Genomic DNA, 19,296 nt, shown 5'->3' with positions numbered 1-19,296 from the left:
AAGATGGCCCAAGTGCTTGGGCCCCTGCACCCACGTGGGACACTCAGGAGAAGCTCCCGGCTTCAGCCTGGCCCGGTAATTCGCCATTGCAGCCATCTGGGGAGTGAACCAGCGGATGGAAGACTTCCGTCTCTCCCTCTATGTACCTCTTTCCCAATAAATAAATCTTTTTAAAAATAAAATATCTTTGCTACATTCCTGCCTTCCTCCTCAACCTCTGCTTCTTCAACATTCAAGAAGACTCACTCTTAGGAACAAAGAGTAGCCAGCATTTATTAAGCACTTACTGTATGCCTGGCCTGGTTTGAATATAATTTGGGCAGGAAACTCAGGCAGAATGTTAAACACCGGGAGAGGTGGATATGCTCACCAACAGCATACCCTCTGAAGGGCTGTTATAAAAGTCTGAACTCGGCCCTGCCCCTCTTCTCTGCTCCCTGGCTCGCCATCTGCTCCCCCCGCCCTGCCCGCACGCGCGCACACACACACACACGTCTCCAGTGTGCCACCCCGGGCAGTCCTGCACCCTCTGGGTAGTGGGGTGTTCCAGGAGCAAAGTGGTTGTGCACGCGCAGAGGGGGCTCGAGGCCCAACATCCTCTCTTCTCTGTGGGCTGCTTCCTCCTCTGGCACAGCCACTGTCATCCCAGGACCCTGCCCACCCCTGTCTCCCAGTGGCAGAGGCTCACTGCCTAGAGATCGGTTCCAAAAGGAGGGGGACACCTCCAGGAGGCTATGCTTTAAATTCTATTATGGGGAAATCAATCCCTTCTCCTGTATTGAGAGAGTTTACATTAGGACAGCTTTTGGCACAAATTTGAATTATGCAAATATGAAATCGTATGAGGGCACTTCAAAAGCTCATGGAAAATGGAATTCTAAGATAAATTTATTCTGGTGCAAAAAAGAAATCCATGCATATGAGGGAGGGTCTTCAAAAAGTTTATGGAGGGGCTGGCGCTGTGGCATAGTAGCTTAGGCATCCTCCTGTGGCACCAGCGTCCCACAGAGGCGCCAGTTCAAGTCCCGGCTACTCCACTTCCAATCCAGCTCTCTGCTAATGACTTGGGGAAGCAGTAGATGGCCCAAATGCTTGGGCCCCTGCACCTGCATGGGAGACATGGAAGAGGCTCATGGTTCTTGGCTTCAGATCGGCTCAGCTCCAGCCATTGAGGCCATTTGGGGAGTGAACCAGCAGATGCAAGACACACACCCCCCCTTGCTTCTCTGTAACTCTGCAGGGGTTTCAAAAATTTCTGTACCAAATTAAAGATCTTGTTTATAAGATTTATTTATTTGAAGGTCAGACTCAGAGAGAGAGAAGGAGAGGCAGAGAGAGAGAGGTCTTCCATCTGCTGGTTCATTCTCAGTGGCCACAATGGCTAGAGCTGCGCCTATCCGAAGCCAGGAGCCAGGAGCTTCTTCCAGGTCTTCTACGTGGGTGCAGGGGCCCAAGGACTTGGGTCATCTTCCACTGCCTTCCCGGACTTTTAGCAGAGAGCTGGATGGGAAGTGGAGCAGCCAGAACTTGAACAGACACCCGTATGGGATGCCGGCACTGCAGATGGCGGCTTTACCTGCTGTACCGCTGCAATGGCCCCAGTAAATGGGTCTTTAAACCCTGCTTTTCTGGGATCTTCTTGAAGTACCTTCATACCCTTCAGAAAATTGTTCACAGTCTTTCTGTGTAAAATGTGAAATACTGAAGCCACCACAAATGCTGAAATTCATAATCAACTAACTTCAAAACAGGTTGGCCTCGTGAGTTAGAAGTTCTTTCCCCCACAGCTGAGGGCGGCGCCACTGGCATAGGACCCGGCGCCCTGGTGGGTGGCCGTCACATGCATGGCACGTTCTGGTGATCATGGGACTACCGTGCTGTTATTTTAACATTCACTGTTATTATAATTTAAAATCTGTTTTATATCCTATAACAATGTCATCCAAGTGTTCATTAAGTAGCGGTGGCAGTGCCGTGCTGAAAAATGTACCCAAAAATCAATACCCTTGGTACGGAAGTGGAATGTGATAAAAACGCTATGAGGAAGGCCCAGCGGCGACCATGCTGCCCCGGGCTGTTAATTTAGGAGAGAGCCTTCTGCCAGGTAGGAGAGATAATGCTGAGAAAATAAAAAGCAGCATTACGGCAAAGATGCGCTTCCCCGGCTACGCATTTATGTGCGTCCAGACCACACCCCTCCCCCACGACTTTTCACATTAATTCCCGTGGGAAAATCAGTCTTAAAAGATGTGAGTTTTGAATTATGCAGGGTCTCCAAGAACTTGTCCCTGGCATCAAATGCAACCTCATTATATTGGAAATGCAAATACCCAGGGAGACAGAAATAATGAACAAAACGAGTCCCACGGAGGTGCAAATGGCTGACATCAGATCCTTTGTTTAGCTCAAGGGAAGGAACCGAGACACTGAAGAAGCAGCGAGGAGGAGCTGGGACAACACGAAAGAACAAACGTCCCACACAGACAGACGTGCGCTGTGCACCGAGGGCCTGTGGCCAGCCAGGGATGGCTGGGGTTGGGGGGTTGGGCACCTGGGGACCACACCAGACACCTGCAGCTGCTTTGACCTCACCTGCTGGTTTGCATTTCTCTCCCACCAGGTCTTTTCCTTAAATGACACCCTTTTCACAGGCCGTTCCCTATTCAAACCCCAGGGGGCAGCCCCATGTTCTCCCCAAACACAGCTGAGCAGCCCCGGCTCAGCCAGTCACACGGCTCGCCAGGGGATGTCCAAGTTCACAGGGACGCCCACTGAGCCGCAGATGCCAAATCCCGGCATCCTTTGTCCTTCGGAATTCTGCTCTGGTGCAAATGCTCCTCGCTAACAGCTGTGGGGCCCACGGAGTCCCTCCTGCCTCCCCAGCTAGATTAGGACAAGGCCACGCTCATCACCCTTCTCTACTGAGCTGTCCACAGCACCAGGAAGTGCCGGGCTGAGAGCATTCTGGGTACAAAGGAGGTCTCTGACAGTGAGAATCAGCCGAGGGCCCGGGGCAGCCCACACCATCTGGAGGGGCGCATCGGGGTCCACCTGCTCTCTGTGACAGCATGCCTGACCCCAGAGCCCCAGCTTGGAGCCAGAGTAGATGAGCACGTGGGGGCAGCAGTATGAGTTGGCTGAGGCTAGGATGTCCGGAGGAAGGCCAGCAAAGGCCTCCGTCCACCCGGGGAGGCCAGAGTGCGGGGATGGCGGGAGAGGAGGCCCCTGGCTGCCGCAGCACTGCCTCCAGCCTGGGAGACCGGGCCACTCTCGGGGCCCACACTGGCCCCAGGCCTCAGCAGTTTTCAGGAGGAATTCTCCGCAGAGCTCCGGCGGGGAGGCCGTGGGCCAGCAGGGGCCAGGGACTCGGGCACCACCCGCACTGGGGTCTGCAGCAGCAGGTGCACCGAGCGCTTACCGTTCTGCTTGGCTGTCTCGTAGTCCTCCTTGCACACCAGCCGCCCATCCTCCATGAGGTAGAACTCGTCACCCGTGGCCAGCTGCCGGCTGCAGATGATGCAGGCGAAGCAGTGCAGGTGGTAGACGAAGTCCTGCGCCTTGCGGACCACCTGGGTCGGGGGGATGCCCTGCTGGCAGGCCGTGCATTTCGTGCCGAAGCGCCTGGGGGCAGCACCAGAGGGTCAGGGTGACGGCCTCCCGTGCCACTCCCCAGCCGCTGGGGCCCACCAGGCGGGCCTCTCTGCCTCCCGCTGGCTCTGCGCTCACGCAGGAGGGGCTGGGTCAGAACCAGGGCCGCCAGGGCCTCTCCCCTAGCTCATAGTCCAGGGCCCTGGCAAGCACCCTGTAGCTCCCAGGGCGGTAGGCTCCGCCCTCCACCTCCTGCCTGCTCAGCCTCACCGCACCTCTTCACGCACTCCCGCAGGAAGAGGCCCGGGACTCGCGTGGAAGGAGACAGCGCTGTCGGTGACCGCACCAGCGCCCCACAGCCAAGGTCAAAGCCCTCCATGGGCAGAGCCTGGCTCTTCTGCTGCCTTCCTCTTCTGAGCCTCTCCCTGCAGGGGGCACGCACAGAGGCCCCCCACGACACCCCCACCCCCATGCACAGCCCAGGAAGTGGTGGCCTGCGAGGCAGGTGGGCGGGTGTGCCCCGCCCCTGCACATCCTGGAGGCCAGAAGTGTGCAGAGCTCTTGGAGCCAGCAGTACTAAGGCTGGGAAGGAAGGGGAAACAGACAAACAGAAGGGATTGTCGGGTGCCCAGAAGCCCACTGTGGTCACACGGACACCCCGTATAAGGCAGGAGGGCAACCAGGGGGCCGCAGGGGTGCGGTGGGGAGGGGTGCTTGCTGTGGGGCCCCGCCCCGCCCCAGGCGGGAGGCGGAGGCCGGGGAGGCAGGGGCAGAGTTTAAAACAGCAATCAACCTAATTATTCATGACATTTCACACAGCAGAACTTTATCTTCTTCAGGATGAGAGACTTCGCCTAATGGATCTGGGGACGGTTTGATTTTAATGGTCCTTTTAACTAATGCTTATAGGCAGCCTGATTTCCCCTGAAAGGACAGTACATATTTCATCCACATTAATACCAAATAAATTAATTATGGTCACGGCTATCATGATGAATCCCAGATTAATGCCGAATGATGGGTCTCTGCACGCAGTAATGATACCTGCCGAGGGCGGGAGGGGGCCGCGGTGAGCGTGGCCAGCTGGGGCTTCCGGAGCCCCTGTCGGGGGTCCCAGAGAAAGGGAAGCCTTTGTGTCTACAATGGGTAACCCTCCAAGAGCCAGGAGCGTCTCTTCTTCTGCTAGGAGGACAGGAGGTGCTGAGGGATGAGGGGGCTGAGCCATCTTCAGGTAGCGTGGGTGTGTGGGAGGAGTCCTTAGCCTGAGGTTCAGGATGGGATGTGAACCCCCCACCCTGCCACGTTGTTCAAAATCCTACCCTGGGGGTGGGCATTTGGTGCAGGCATTAAGCCACAGCTTGGGACTCCCATATCCCCTACTGGAGTGTGTGGGTTCAAGTGCCAGCTCCACTTCCAAGTCCAGCTTCCTGCTACTGTGCACTATGGGAGGCAGTGAGAGATGGATGGCTCAGGTTTCTTGGGTCTCTGCCACCCATGTGGGAAACTCAGATGATTTTCTGGCTCCTGGCTTTGACCTGGCCCAGCCAGAGTTGTTGCAGGCTTTTGGAGAACGAAGCAGTGGATGGTAGACTGATTTTTTTAAAAGATTTATTTGTTTGAGAGGTAGAGTTCCAGACAAAGAGAGGGAGAGACAGAGGGAAAGGTTTTCCATCTGCTGGTTCACTCCCCAGATGGCCATAACAGCCGGAGCTGCACCGATCCGAAGCCAGGAGCCAGGAGCTTCTTCCAGGTCTCCCACATGGGTGCAGGGGCCCAAGGACTTGGGCCATCCTCCACTGCTTTCCCAGGCCACAGCAGAGAGCTGGATCGGAAGAGGAGCAGCCAGAACATGAACCATCGCCCATATGGGATGCTGACACTGCAGGTGGCGGCTTTACCCACTACAGAGCCAGCACCAGATGGGAGATTCTCTCTCTCTCTCTCTCTCTCTCCCTTTCCCCTTGTTTCTCAAATGAAGAAAATAAAGAAATCAGTGAATAAAGAAGCATGCTTCCAGAGGGCACACAGGGAGAGGGTTAACTCTGAAGGTGGAACAAAGCACGGTGAGAACCAGGCTTCCCGTCTCTGGCCCTGCCCCATCACCTGTACCACAGAGGGAGGGAGGCAGGTGCCCCATCCAGCCTGTGCGTGCGTGCGTGCGTGCGTGCGCTTGGAGAACAAAGAGAAAGGCAGGCTGCATCTGCATTAGCAGGCAAGGTTTACAAAAGGCCTTTTCCTACCCAGTCCTGGCGAACACACCAGGCAAGTGTTGGAGTGAAACAACACATGGCAGGTGTTTAGCCCAGCGGTGCAGGTGCCTGCATCCTACATCAGAGGGCTTGGGTCCATGCCACGGCTTCACTTCCAACTCCAGCTTCGTGCTAAAGCAGACCCTGGGAGGCAGCAGGTGATGGGTTCCTGTCACCCACGTGGCACACCTGGATTGAGTTCCCGGCCCAGCCCAGTTCTAGCTACCATGGGCATTCGGGCAGTGAACTAGCAGACGAGAGCGTGCCCTGTCTCTGAACTGACGTCCCCACACTCACTGCAGACCCTCCCACTGGACCACCCAAATCCCAAGGTCAAGTTCTAACCTTTTGCTCAAAATGCTGGGACGGAAGAGACCTGAGAGAAGAGACTTCCCCAAAAGTCAAACCCTACCCTGGCGGCCAAAACACAGGGGTGCAGAATTGAGGCAAGAGGGCTTGAAGGGAGACCCCACCCCCACCCTGGGAACAGAGCGAAGACCTCCACCAGCGGCCCCTCCCACAAGGGGGCCACATCTCTCCCTGTTAAAAGCAGATGCGGCTTTCAGAAGCCAGGAGCCCAGTAGACACCCGAGCACCAGAGACATGAAAGATAACGGGGTATAAATTTAATCTGCAGACCGACAGTGATTCATGCACGCGGGTGGCAAGTGCACAAGAAAAATGAAAAATAAATGGACTTGCCCACCAGCGTTTCTTAGCAATTGAAGCAATTTTCCTGATTGTGGGATTTATACCGATGGTAAGTGGAAGTCGCTCCTCATTACCTTTCTCCCCTGGAGCACGGCCAGCAGGACCCTGGCCGAGGGGGCCCCCTGCACCCCAGAAGCCCATGGGGCATCCCCCCGACCTGGCCCGGGCCTGTGGAGCACCCCCGCCCCACCTGCAGTCAGAGCCATGGGACCCGTTCGGGAGCCGTCCTCGGACGACGCGGACGTGATGACGACACTGTCCTCGAGCTCCTAGATCGGAGACCAGCCCGAGTCCCAGGGGAGTAGACCCGGGAATGTGGCTGCTTCCCAGGGCAGCAGCAGCAACACAGCCACAGGCCCCTGGCCAGGAAGGGACTCCCCACTGCGGCAGTCCTTCCACCTGTCACTGAGCCCCCACTGACTCCAGGGACAGCCAGCCTCCCCCAGGAAGGCAGCTGGAGCTGATCCAAAGCGGCGAGGAACCTGCCGGGAAGCACCGGCCCAGGCACCGTGTTATCCCCACCCCCCACCCCCCAGCTGAACACCACCACCGAGAATTCTCCTCATCCCTGCAGGCAGCAACAAAGACCCAGTGAATGGGGGCCACCTGCAGTGCTGGCAGCCCATATGGGCACCGCTTCCAGTCCTGGCTGCTCCACTTCCTGTCCAGCTCTCTGCTGTGGCCTGGGAAAGCAGTGGAGGATGGCCCAGGTCCTTGAGCCCCTGCACCCATGTGGGAGACCCGGAGGAAGCCCCGGCTCCTGGAATTGGATTAGCCCAGCTCCAGCCATTGCAGCCATTTGGGGAGTGAACCATCGGATGGAAGACCTCTCTCTCTTTCTCTGTAACTCTGCCTCTCTAATAAATAATCTTAAAAAAAAAAAAAAAAGACCAAATGAATGAATGAACCAGTGAGCAAATGAGCAAACTGCTTGTTACAGCGCGCGCAGGAGTGGGGAGGGAAGGACCGGCACTTGACTCCCTCCTGCACTGCCCCCCGGAGCTTTCCTCAGAAGGGTCCTGAGGCCCAGGACAAACCGAGACCCTCTGCTTCCTGAACGTGGAATTGTCCGCCCCCCCCCCCATGTCACTGTCACACTCGTCACCCTAGACTTGAACTTGACTAGAGGGGCTCTGAGCCCCTGAGCACAGAGCTCCCAGCCTGCAATGCTGGCCTTGCCCAGGGAGAACTCCACCCCCAGGTGCGTTCTCCCAACGTCCCCCCCGCCCCCGGGACCTGCACACCACTGCCCCGCTCCCCGGGCTGGCCCGGGGCAGCGCCTGAGACATCGCAGCCTTCCAGAGAGGCAGCCAGGTCTGGTGCCGCGTCTCAGCCTCTGCTCCAGTGCCGGCCTGAGCTGTGTCCTGTTATCTACCCTCAGCGGGCCTGGCTGGGCCACCCCCGGGGGCGGGGATGAACTTGACAGCAACAGGCAGGCCCTGCAAGTACAGAAGCTTCAAGAACCATACACCCTCCACCACCGATGTCTGGCACATCTCTAAGTTCTGTCCCGTGGTCAGACTCACGTAAGGTGACCACACTTTGGTCACCAAGGCGCTACTCAGGAAGGCCGCTCCAATCCCCAAGCACCTACTGTGTGTCTCCCTGAACAGTCGCCCTCAGGAACCCCGGCCACAGCCTCATGGCTCTCAGTCCTCGGCGACACAGGCTCCTGGCTGGTGGCCCTCTACCCTCTCCTGAGCGTCCCCGCCTCCATGATCCTTAGCCACTCTCTGCCAGGCGTCACCAGGAGCTGCCACATGGGGGCGAAATCACAACACACTGCTGCCTCCCGACCTTCTGCCTCCAGCCCCAGCCTCGTGGCCGGCCGGCTTCCTGTTGCCCCAGCACCTGTGCCTCCCTGGGCTCCCTGCGGTGGTAGCTCCTGTCCAAGTCCAAGTCCAAGTCCCAGAGCACACCTTTCTCACCCACTCGGATCCTCCTAGCATCCGGCCTCTTCGCCTCCGTCATCAGTAATAGGCTCCCGGCAGCCTACTATTTCTGCCACTTAAAACACCCTCTCTTGACCGCGCCTCTTCCTCCAGCCACCACCCACCTCTGCTCCCTGGCTGCAGAGCAGAGTCCCTGGGGGTGGCTCCCAGGCGTCTGAATCCACCCCCGGGGTGGTGCACAGCCCTGCCAGTGCAAACCCAACTGGCACTCGGCCAAGGTACCCGCGTCCAGGGCATGACCAAGCCCAGGATCAGTTCCCACCCGCCCAGACCTTCCAGCCACACGGGCTCCTGGCCACAGGCCCTGCTCCTGGTGCAGCTCCGGCTGGGGCTGGGGCTGGGGCTGGGGCTGGGGCTGCGGCCGCCTCTCCTCCCTGGCCCACACCTCTTCCCCCGGCTGCCCACTTGGTTCCGCCAATTGCTCAGGCCAAGATCTTGCACCTCACTCCAAATCTCTGTGTGCGAATCCCCCAGAAGCATAGCAGGCGTCGGACATCTCACACCCCCACGGCTGCCTCTGCGGGGCTCCTGGCTGCAGCCCCGTGCCCACAGTCTGTCCCACACACGGCGGCCACCCCCTTGCACACACCCACTCAAAGCTTGCTGGGGGGCCCTCTCAATCAGAGTCAAGGTCAGTGAACAACCCACAGGGCCCTGTGGCCTTCAGCCCCTCGCTCCCCTTCCAAGCCCACTCCCAGCGCTCGGCTCTGCTCACAGCAACCCCAGCACAGCGGCCCCTGGCTGCCTCCTCTGTCCCCGGACCCTGCACCGCTTGCTTCTGCCTTCTCTACCCTGTCCCCTCAATGTCACCTTCTCAGGGGGACACTCCTTGATCACCACTCCCACTGCCACCAGAGCATGCTCTCAACGGGGGCGCAGCGCGTGCCCTGCTTGTCTGTCATTGCCCCCTCTCCAGAAGGCCCCCCCCCGACCCCCAGCAGGGCCTGTATCTCTCTGCTCACTGCTGAAGCTCCCACCTCCAGCACTGCCGGGCCTGGGACACATGCTGAGTAAATACGCAAGTGGCCATCGCCCCCACCCCTCATAAACACCTGTTACGCACTTCCCACTTTTAGATGGGGAAACTGAGGCCTCGTAGCCATGAAGCGTGCAGTCGGGATCTGAGCCCAGTGCGCACTCCCAGGGCTGCCTGCCTCCCTTACTCGGGGTCACTGGAAGGCAGTCGGCGGGGACCAGCCCAAGCCTGTGCCGTCCTCCCATGGCTGGGAGCTGCCATGGTGCCGTGCGCCAACCGGAGCAAACAAAATACTGCATAACTTGATTTTCTGCTTTAATTGCTTGGCGCTGATTTACCGCAGGCTGTATATTTCCCCCCGGCTGACACCTCCCCACATGTATTTCTTTTATCCATCACCACACTTGACAGGTGTGTGGCTGATATTTACTGTTACTGTATGTACCAATATTTCCAACATATATCACCGCCCACTCCGAGGCCACGGCCATGTCACGGGCGCATAAAGTTCTGCCGAGAGCGGTTGGCTTCCATTGCACACGCACGCACACACACACACACACACACACACACACACCAGGGTCATGCGCCAGAGCTCAGGAGAGCCTTGGAAAGCGGGGACACCTGTCACCAGCACACAGACACTTCCCTGGCCCTCAGAGCTGCCTGCAGCGACCTGTGACTTGCTTGCTATTTTTAAAGACACAATGCTTTTTTATTTTTAAAGAGCATTCCGTATTATGAGGGGAAGGCAACTGGGAAAGTATTAGAACCAGAGACTTTGGCCAACAGAGGAGGAAGTTGGGGCCCAGAGACAGGCAGTGACTTGCCCTAGGTCACACAGCGAGCTGAGTGGCAGAAAACCGGACAGGGCCCAACTCTCCCTCCCCTTTGGCCACCAGTCTCCCCCGCTTCCCAGAGACAATGGGACCAGCAGGACTGGCCTCCTCTGCAGAGTCCTGTCTCCTGCCTCATGTTTCCAAAACAGGCATCGTGCACATAACACGCACCGGGCACTGCATGGGCATTCTCTCATTTATACCACCCTTGCCGGTCGGCTTAGTTTTCCCTCTGACCTTAACCAGTGGGAGACGAAGCTGAGCTAGAACACGGGCCCTGGGCACTGAGCCCAGACCTCTCCAGCGGCCAAGGGGACGGCGGGCAGAGATGGGCTTGGTGGGAAGGAGAGGCTGGCTGGGGAGGGAAAGGGAGACGGCGCTGAGAGCTCCCAGGGGTGTGGAGGTGCGGACACAGCACGGGCGGCATCCCAGGATGGGGCGCCTGAGTGGCCAGGGCGGGCTGAGCCTCATTAATGAGTTTGGCTGGGGAGGACGCCGCCCACCTCTTGCAGCTCAGGACCGGACCCCACCTTACGTAACCGCAGTCCCACAGCCCAGATTCTCTGCCTGATTGCAACTGTCTGGCTCCCAACAGAATGCGCCAAGCCAGGAAAATCCTTGAGATGCGGCTGCCACGGAGGCCAGGGGCTCCGCCCAGGGCCAGCTCCAAGAGGGTGGGCAGAGAGGTCACCGCAGCCTCATCAGTGCCCGGCTGAGTGACTGCTCCACGCTGATTCCAGCCGGCACAAATGCGTGTGGGCCCGCCGCCCGCCAGGGGGTCTGACTCTTACAGATGTCCCCAGCACGCCCACCGTCTACACCCTCTGATTGCTACCTTAAAAGGTTGACTTTGCTTGGCGAGGGAATTGGACTATAAACCACTGGGAAATTATGGGAAGTCACACATCAGAGAGGCCCGCCCTCTGTGGCTTCCTGAAGCATATTTGGCGAGAGCAGTGCGTGTGTGAGCGTGCACGTGTGCATGTGTGTGCGTGTGCTTGTGCATGTGGGCGCGTGTGCTTGTGCATTTGTGTGCAGATCATCACAACCCAACCCAAACAGCTGCCAGCGGTGACGGCGGCTAAGCGCTGGCTTCCTCCTGCTCAATCCTCAGAGAACAGAAACACCAAGGACTTTACGCCCGGTGCACAGAGGACGGAGCAAGGCCCATTGGGGTCGAATGCCCCGGGGTCACAACACCGACTCTGCAGGCCGGGCCTGCCTTCCCTACCCTGGACACTGCCCACCTGCCCTTGGTCGCCAGCCTCGCCGCCTGGAGACTGGCTGGCAGGGAGAGGGACCCACCCAGCTCCCCAGCCACATGGCACCTCCCCCCCAGTCCCACCAGAGTCTTGGGGGCATGGTGACGCCTACCATCCACACAGGCAGCCTCTGGCTGGCAGCAACCTCCGAGTCTCTGCCTATGTCTGTTTTCATATCAGAGTCAATGGCTGGCTTGTTCCCCGAATCGTTGTGCAAATCAACCCGGCGTGTCTATCGTGCGCCTGCTGCCCTGCCCCCTCTGCCGGCCTCCCCGCTCCCGACTGAGCAGCTCTGGGCAACCGGAGGAGGCCAGGAGAAGTCGCCCAGCCTGGCTCTCCGGGGCTGCGGGTCACCTGGCCACACCTCAGGACCAGAAACCCGAGATGCAGATTTTCAAAACCCCTGGGCACGCACTGGACACATCTTTGCAGCTCATGAGGGAGGGTGAGCTTGCCCGTTTCCCTGTGCCTCCTGGGACCCCCCTCCAGGGGGCAGCCTGCGCACTGCAGAAGTCACACAGCCTGTGCAGGGACCACCCCCAAGCTGTGCAAAGCAGCGGCCCTGCTCCTTGATTATGGGCAGAGATTAAAATACAGAGCCAGGCCGGCGCCGCGGCTCACTAGGCTAATCCTCCGCCTAGCGGCGCCGGCACACCGCGTTCTAGTCCCGGTCGGGGCGCCGGATTCTGTCCCGGTTGCCCCTCTTCCAGGCCAGCTCTCTGCTGTGGCCAGGGAGCGCAGTGGAGGATGGCCCAGGTGCTTGGGCCCTGCACCCCATGGGAGACCAGGAGAAGCACCTGGCTCCTGGCTCCTGCCATCGGATCAGCTCGGTGCGCCGGCCGCAGCGCGCCGGCCGCGGCGGCCATTGGAGGGTGAACCAACGGCAAAGGAAGACCTTTCTCTCTCTCTCTCTCTCACTGTCCACTCTGCCTGTCAAAAAATAAAAATAAAAAATAAAAAAAAATACAGAGCCAAGAACTGAGAACCGCGCGACTGATCTGCCCTGCCTCTGAACAGGGCTACGGAGCGGGCATCAGAAATAAACCTGCTCTTCCTTCATTTCCTTTTTCTGCAAGGACCCACCAGCGACTGGGGTTCGGAAAGGCCTCGTTGCTTGCCTCCTGATAAACCACTCACGAAACACAGGACAGACGTCTGCCTCCACCAAGCACCCTGCTCACCAAGTGGCTCCTGTGGCCAAGTGCTCCTCTGTGGCAGGCCAGTTCTCCAGCAGATGCAATTACAAGTCCCATGTTTCCCAAGGACCCGGGTGCTCAGAGATGTTGAGGAACTGGCCTGAGGGCGCCCAGCAGGCCACTGATGCGGCCAGCACTCAAACTCAGCTCCGGGAACAGCGAGCCTGTGCTGTCCGCGCCCTGCCTTTAAGGCTGCTGCCAGGTCTCCTCCCAGGAACTCAGTGGTCATGAGGAGAGACCCGGGAGGCCACTCCCAGACCCTACTCACCCAGACCCTGCCCCCTTTCCAACAAGATACAGGACCTGGGACCCGCTAGACCACACGGATGGAAAGGACCCGCCCAGCAAGTGCTCCCAAGGAGCTGCTGGCCTTCAGCTCGCAACCTGAAGCTGCGTCAGGCGTTGGAACGGCCCCTGCATGGGAAGCGGGCTCTCTTGAGGCCTCAGCGCCTCCCAGGGCGGGTGCAGAACACACAGCCCACTGGGCTGCAGCCGCCAACGCATGCCTCTCCTGTGGGCCTGGGAATTTATTTCCTCCGAAGAAAGGCCAGCCAAGCACCCACGAAACAAAACCAACAAAGAACAGCAAAAGGCAGTCAACGACAGAGGCCGGCAGCCCCCAAAGGACAGTGCAACAACCACAGCGTACAACCTCCCAACAATACTTCTTTCTCCGGCTGTGTGCACGCCAACACCGCCCTCTGCTGCCAGTCACCAGGATCACCACGTCCCCCACCCGGCAACTCTGAGAGGCCCCACCTCCTCCTTTCCCTAGTCCTCCCTGCACCCCCTTCCAAGGGGCACCCTTCACATTGCAGAAGTCACAGCCGTGCAACAGGGGACGGCCCCCCCAAACTGTGCAAAGCAGTGGCCCTGCCCCTTGTTGTGAGCAGAGATTAAAATACAGAGCCAAGAGCTTAGAACCACGCAACTGATCTGCCCTGCCTCTGAACAGGGCTACAGAGCTGGTATCAGAAATAAACCTGCTCGGGGCTGGTGCTGTGGCGTGGCAGGTAAAGCCATCGCCTGCAGTGCTGGCATCCGCTGTGGGCACCGGTTCAAGTCCCAGCTGCTCCACTTCTGATCTGGCTCTCTGCTATGGCCTGGGAAAGCAGTAGAAGATGGCCCAAGTGCTTGGGCCCCTGCACACACGTGGGAGAGCCAGGGAATCTCCTGGCTCCTGGCTTCAGATTGGCTCAGCTCCAGCGGTTGTGGCCATCCAGGGAGTGAACTAGCAAATGGAAGACACCTACCTACCTCCCTCCCTCCCTCCCTCCCTCTCTCTCTCTCTCTGCCTCTCTGCCTCTCCTTCTCTCTGTGTGTTAACACTGACTTTCAAGTAAATAAATCTTTAAAAAAAAGAGAGAGAAAAGAAATGAACCTGTTCTTTCTTCTTTCCCTTTGCCTGCAAGGAGCATGGGGAAGGGGCCCTCCCTGGCCCTGACCCAGGTTACTCCAACCCTGCAACTGAGAGCATTTTTAACCTTCAATGCAGGTAGGAGGCTCCTTCAAAGAGTTCATGGAGGGGCCGGCACTGTGGCACGGTAGGCTACGCCTCCACCTGCAGCACTGACATCCCATATGGGCACTGGTTCATGTCCCGGCTGCTCCTCTTCCCATCCAGCTGGGAAAGCAGAAGATGGCACAAGCGGTAGGGACCCCTGCACCCACGTGGGAGACCTGGAAGAAGCTCCTGGCTCCTGGCTTCGGATCAGCCCAGCTCTGAGGCCACTGTGGCCACTTGGGGAGTGAACCAACAGATGGAAGATCAATCAATCAATCTCACTCTCTCTCTCTCTCTGCAACTCTACCTCTCAAATAAATAAAATACTAAAAAAAAAAAAAAAAAAAAAAAAAAAAAAAGTTCATGGAAAACAGAATTGAAAGGAAAGTTTATTTTGGTGGAAAAAAGATACCGAGGGGCCAGCACTGTGGCAGAGCAGGTTAAGCCACAGCCTGTGATGCTGACGTCCTTTATGGACGCGGGTTCAAGTCCCAGGTGCTCCACTTTTGACCTGGCTCCCTGCTAAGGACTTGGGGAAAGCAGCAGTGTTTGGGCCGCTGTACTCACGTGAGAGACCCGGATGAAGCACCTGGCTTCGGCCTGGCCATGGGCTATTTGGGGAATGAATCAGCAGATGGAAGATCTATCCAGCTTTGTCTCTTGCTCTCTCTTTCTCTGTAACTCTGGCTTTCAAATAAATAAATAAATATTTTTCTAAAAATTGAGGGGCTGGGCTGGCATGGTGGCATAATGGGCAAAACCACTGCCTGTGACACTGGCATCCCATATGGGCACCAGTTCAAGTCCAGCTGCTCCACTTCCTATGCAGCTCCCTGCGAATGTGCCTGGGAAAGCAGCGGAAGATGGCCCAAGTGCTTGGGCCCCTGTACCCACATGAGAGATCCAGAAGAGGCTCCTGGCTCCTGGCCCAGCCCCAGCAGTTTTGGCCATTTGGGAAGTGAACCACTAGATGGAAGATATCTCTCTCTCTCTCTCTCTCTCTTTCTAACTCTGCCTTTCAAATTAAATCTTTTTTGAAAATTTAAATCCATGAGAAGTCTTCAGAAAGTTCATGAGAATGCATATTATATAAAGATTATACACAATTCTCAAAAAAATTTTGCACCAAAATGAACTTTCCTCTCAATTCGGTTTCTCCACAACCCTTTGGCAACGCCCTGGTATATGGCCCCTGCTGGCCCACTCCCTTGGCTGCCAGAGGGTGGCTTCCACAGCTGAGCGTGAGACCAGGGAGAACCATGGGTTCCAGGGATGGTACCACCTCCTCCTGCACCCTCCTGCCCCCTCTGCTCACAGCATCCCCACCGGGGGGGCTTTCAATGTCCCATCTGAAGGCAGGTACCCGGTGACATTTAATGATCAGTAATGGGAAGCAGCTGCCCCTGAGCTCCAAGTGGGCAATGGGTCCTAAGACCCCTGGGATAGGGGAGGCAAGGCCACTCCAACTCTGGGCAGCCACCCCAACTCTGGACAGCCAGCCCGACTCTGGACAGCCACCCCGACCTGGACAGCCACCCCGACTCTGGACAGCCACCCCGACCTGGGCAGCCACCCCAACTCTGGACAGCCACCCCGACCTGGACAGCCAGCCCTCCCTGTCCTCACCTGGGTCGGGGCCTGCAGCTGTGCCTTCCTGAACCAACAGCCACGGCCTCGGAAGCTGGGGGAGACCGCAAGTCAGTGTCCCCTCTGGGGACTTGAAAGGCACTCACTGTCCATGGCCAACTGGCCCCTGTGGGCAGCGGGGATGATCACTTGGCTTTACACTCCCCTCACACAGTGCCCCGTCCCGGGGCTGGCGGCCTGGATTCAGCACCAAGCCTGTGGCCAGCTCCCCCGCTCTAGGAAGGGCGGGGCCCTGAGAGAGGCCACTCTATGAAGCAGGGCAGCCCTGGGGAATGGCCTGGGCCTAGCAGAGGCAGCAAGACACAGACGCTGTTGCCCACGCGCTGGTAGATTCGTTCTGTAATTTACTCCTTGTTCCACCAAACTCAGCAACAGCCCGCAGACAGGGCTCAGGGCCAGGTGCTTACGCAGGGGACGGAACCATGAATAACACACAGGCCTTTTCCTCAGGCCAGCAAGGAGCTGAAACAGGTGCAGGAGACGTGAGCAAAACAGAGCAGAGTGTGCCGATGACCCGGAAAGAGAAGCGAGCGGGGACCATGCCTCCATGGGGACCCCCAGCACCGCGAGCTGGCTCTGGGCAGCCGTGGCAAGATGCACAGCCCTGGAGGGAGTGGCCACTGTCCCTGGAGGGTGAAGCAGCCAGGGCCAGGCCGCAGAGGGGGGGATGTGCGGAGCAGGCCTGGGCACAGGGAGCATCCAGCCACTGGGAGTCCAGTGCCCAAGGAAGGCGGTGGCCTGGGACCGGACGTGCTCTGCCGGCACTCGTGTTTCTAGAACATTCTGCAGGCAGAAGGGAGCCCGTGAAGCAGCGAGCTGTGAGGTAGGATGCGTCGGGAAGGCTGGTGGGTTGCTGAGAGGTGATGGGGGTGGAGGGGCCATCAGGAGGGTACCACAGGGCAAGCCCCACAAAGGACCCACATGAAGGGCATGGTGGGGTGAGCCCCAGCCTGGGCGAGGAGCTGTAATCTCCACTCGTGAGTCTGTGCTACTTGTTCCCTAGCCTGTGCCCGTGCTCTGGACCCCTCCTGGGCCCAGGGAGACCCCAGGGCTGCTGTCGCCCTCCCTGCCACCTCCTTTTCCTTTCCCAAACCCACAGCCAGCCCGTCAGGGCCCACACACCAGACAGGCCCTGGGGCAATGCTAGCAGTTTAAGGGAGGCTTTGCCTGGACCCCACAGGCTGCCCTGACCTGCCCGCTGGACCAGCCAGCATCGCAGTGGGCCCTGGGCTCAGACCTGCCCTGTCCTCACAAGGGTAAGATGATGTGGCCTCCTGCCTTGGCCCTGGAGCTCAGGGTTATAGCTGTCCAAGGGGACAAGGACAAACTGAGGCTGGTGCCCTCATCCCAGAAGCCGGGACAGCTCGCCCAACCTGCAGGGCCAGGCCCTCCTGCGTGCTTCCCCAGGCCCGCCATTCATGCAGGTCCAAGGTTACAGGTGCACACGCACACACACACACACACAATGAAATTCACCCCATCCAGGCCCCCCACAAGCTCCATGGTGCTTGGCCATGGCACCCCAGAGGGAGGAAGCCAGAGGCCGACTCTTGGTGCCCACTAAGAAAGGACGTGGGTGGGAGGGGCAGCAGGCATAAAACTAGAGAGAAAGAAACAAGCAAGGGGCACAGGTGGAGAAAACCAAAGGGAGGGGCCACCCTCCACGTGCACCCCCGGGCGCACATCCAGCAGTGAGGGGCTGCAGAACCTTCAGAAAGTCACATCAGCCAAGGCTCTGGGGTCTGCGCTGAGACCCGAGCCCTCCCCGTCCTCCCTGGCTCCGGGGGCTGACCGTCCCCAGGCCTTGCAGGGTTTCTGGGGCAGCTGAGCTCGGGCCCAGTGGCATGGCCTGAGGACCTGGGGGGCGGCTCCTAGCAGAGAGGTCTCAGAACAACTGCCGTGCAAGCCAGATTCTGGGCGGTCCCTCCACCCTGACCCACAGCTCCAACTGTGTTTGTCTGGTGGACCCGACCCCAGCAGGAAAAACCCAGGACAGTCCTGGGATCCCACACTGAGACAGGAAATACTATAGCAACCCCATTTTACAGATAATAAACTGAGTCACAGAGAAGGTAGGCAACTTTCCCAAGAGTACACAGCCAATAAGTTGGTCCAAACCCAGGCAGGGTCATTTTTTTTTTTTAAATCACTTTTATTTATTTGAAAGGCAGAGAGAGAGGAGGAGGGGGAAGGGGGGAAGGGGAGAGATCTTTCATCTGCTGGTTCACTCCCCAAATGGCCACAATGGCTGAGGCTGGGCCAGGCCAAAGCCAGGAGCCTAGAACTCCATCTGGGCCTCCCAAGTGGGTGTCAGGGACCCACGCAGTTGGGCCACCTCCTGCTGCCTTCCCAGGTGTAGTATCAGGGAGCTGGATCAGAAGTGAATGCCAGGGTCCTGGGGAGCGGCTTAACCTGCTGAGCCACACGCCAGCCCCCGGGCAGAGTCTCACCCATCACACCTTCATCGTGTTGTCATTCAAAGGGATGACACTGGCCGCCCCCGAGCTGAGGCACAGACCTACAACTCCCCGAGCATTTGGTGCAAGTTACAAGGCTGCTTGGGAGGCCCTGGGTTTGGAGTCCTGCTCAGCTCCCCATTCCAGCTTCCTGCTAGTGCAGACCCTTGGAGGCAGCCAGCGGTGGCCCAAGCAGTTCTGTCCCTGCTACCCACATGGGAGACCCGGCCTGGGTACCCAGTTCCCAGCTCTGGCTGTTGCAGGTATTTGGGGAGTGAACCAATGGAAGGGTAGGTGTATGTATGTCTGCCTTTCGAATAAATCAATAAATATGCTTTTACAAAAGCACCTGCTCCAAAGTCCCCAGGATGGCAAGGATGGCGTGACCAAGTGCTCCGGGGCCAGTGCATCAAGAGAGACAGAGACAGAGACACAGAGAGACAGACAGACAGACAGACAGCGGGCAAGTGCTTTTGGAAGGGGCAAAGACAGCTTTTGTCAGCTGCCCTGGAGAAGGCTGACCCAGGCCCTCCCCCCGGTCCCCACCCTCATCCCCTGCAGAGCTGAGGTGAGGCCAAGACGGGGCCAGCGATCAGAAGCAGTGCCCGGCGGGGGTGCTCCTCCCATCCCCAGGACCCCCCGCCTCCCCACCCCACCACACTGCATGGAAGGAACCAAGGAGAGCGAAGGCGGCGACTCACTTGAAGAAGTCCTCCTTGCAGTAGAAGCTGCCCGCCCTGGAGAAGCACCTGTCGGCCAGCTGCATCTGACAGTCTGCGCACTTGAGGCAGGAGCTGTGCCAGTGCCTGTCCAGGACCTTCAGGATGAACTTGTCCAAGATGTGCTGGTTGCAGCCGGCGCACTGGGGGATCTCTGTGGGGGAGAGCAGAGAGAGGCAGCGTGAGCCTTCCGCCAG

General features: G+C 58.4%; 1 protein-coding gene across 1 annotated transcript in view; it reads right to left on the bottom strand.

Moving 5' to 3' along the window:
* Positions 1 to 19,296, bottom strand: part of LHX4 (LIM homeobox 4) — a 35,701-nt gene that overhangs the window by 3,655 nt on the left and 12,750 nt on the right. Inside the window, exons 5-6 of the mRNA XM_089336774.1 lie at positions 19,082 to 19,253; positions 3,419 to 3,621 (exon numbers count right to left, since the gene is read on the bottom strand). Of these exons, the coding sequence (XP_089192900.1) occupies positions 3,419 to 3,621; positions 19,082 to 19,253 (375 nt within the window). The remainder of the gene's footprint in view (positions 1 to 3,418; positions 3,622 to 19,081; positions 19,254 to 19,296) is intronic.

This window comes from Oryctolagus cuniculus, chromosome 7 (genome assembly GCF_051225735.1).
Source record: "Oryctolagus cuniculus isolate XC-2025 breed Fujian yellow rabbit chromosome 7, ASM5122573v1, whole genome shotgun sequence".
In the NCBI taxonomy this organism is placed as follows: Eukaryota; Metazoa; Chordata; class Mammalia; order Lagomorpha; family Leporidae; genus Oryctolagus; species Oryctolagus cuniculus.
This window is presented reverse-complemented; position numbering and strand designations above follow the sequence as displayed.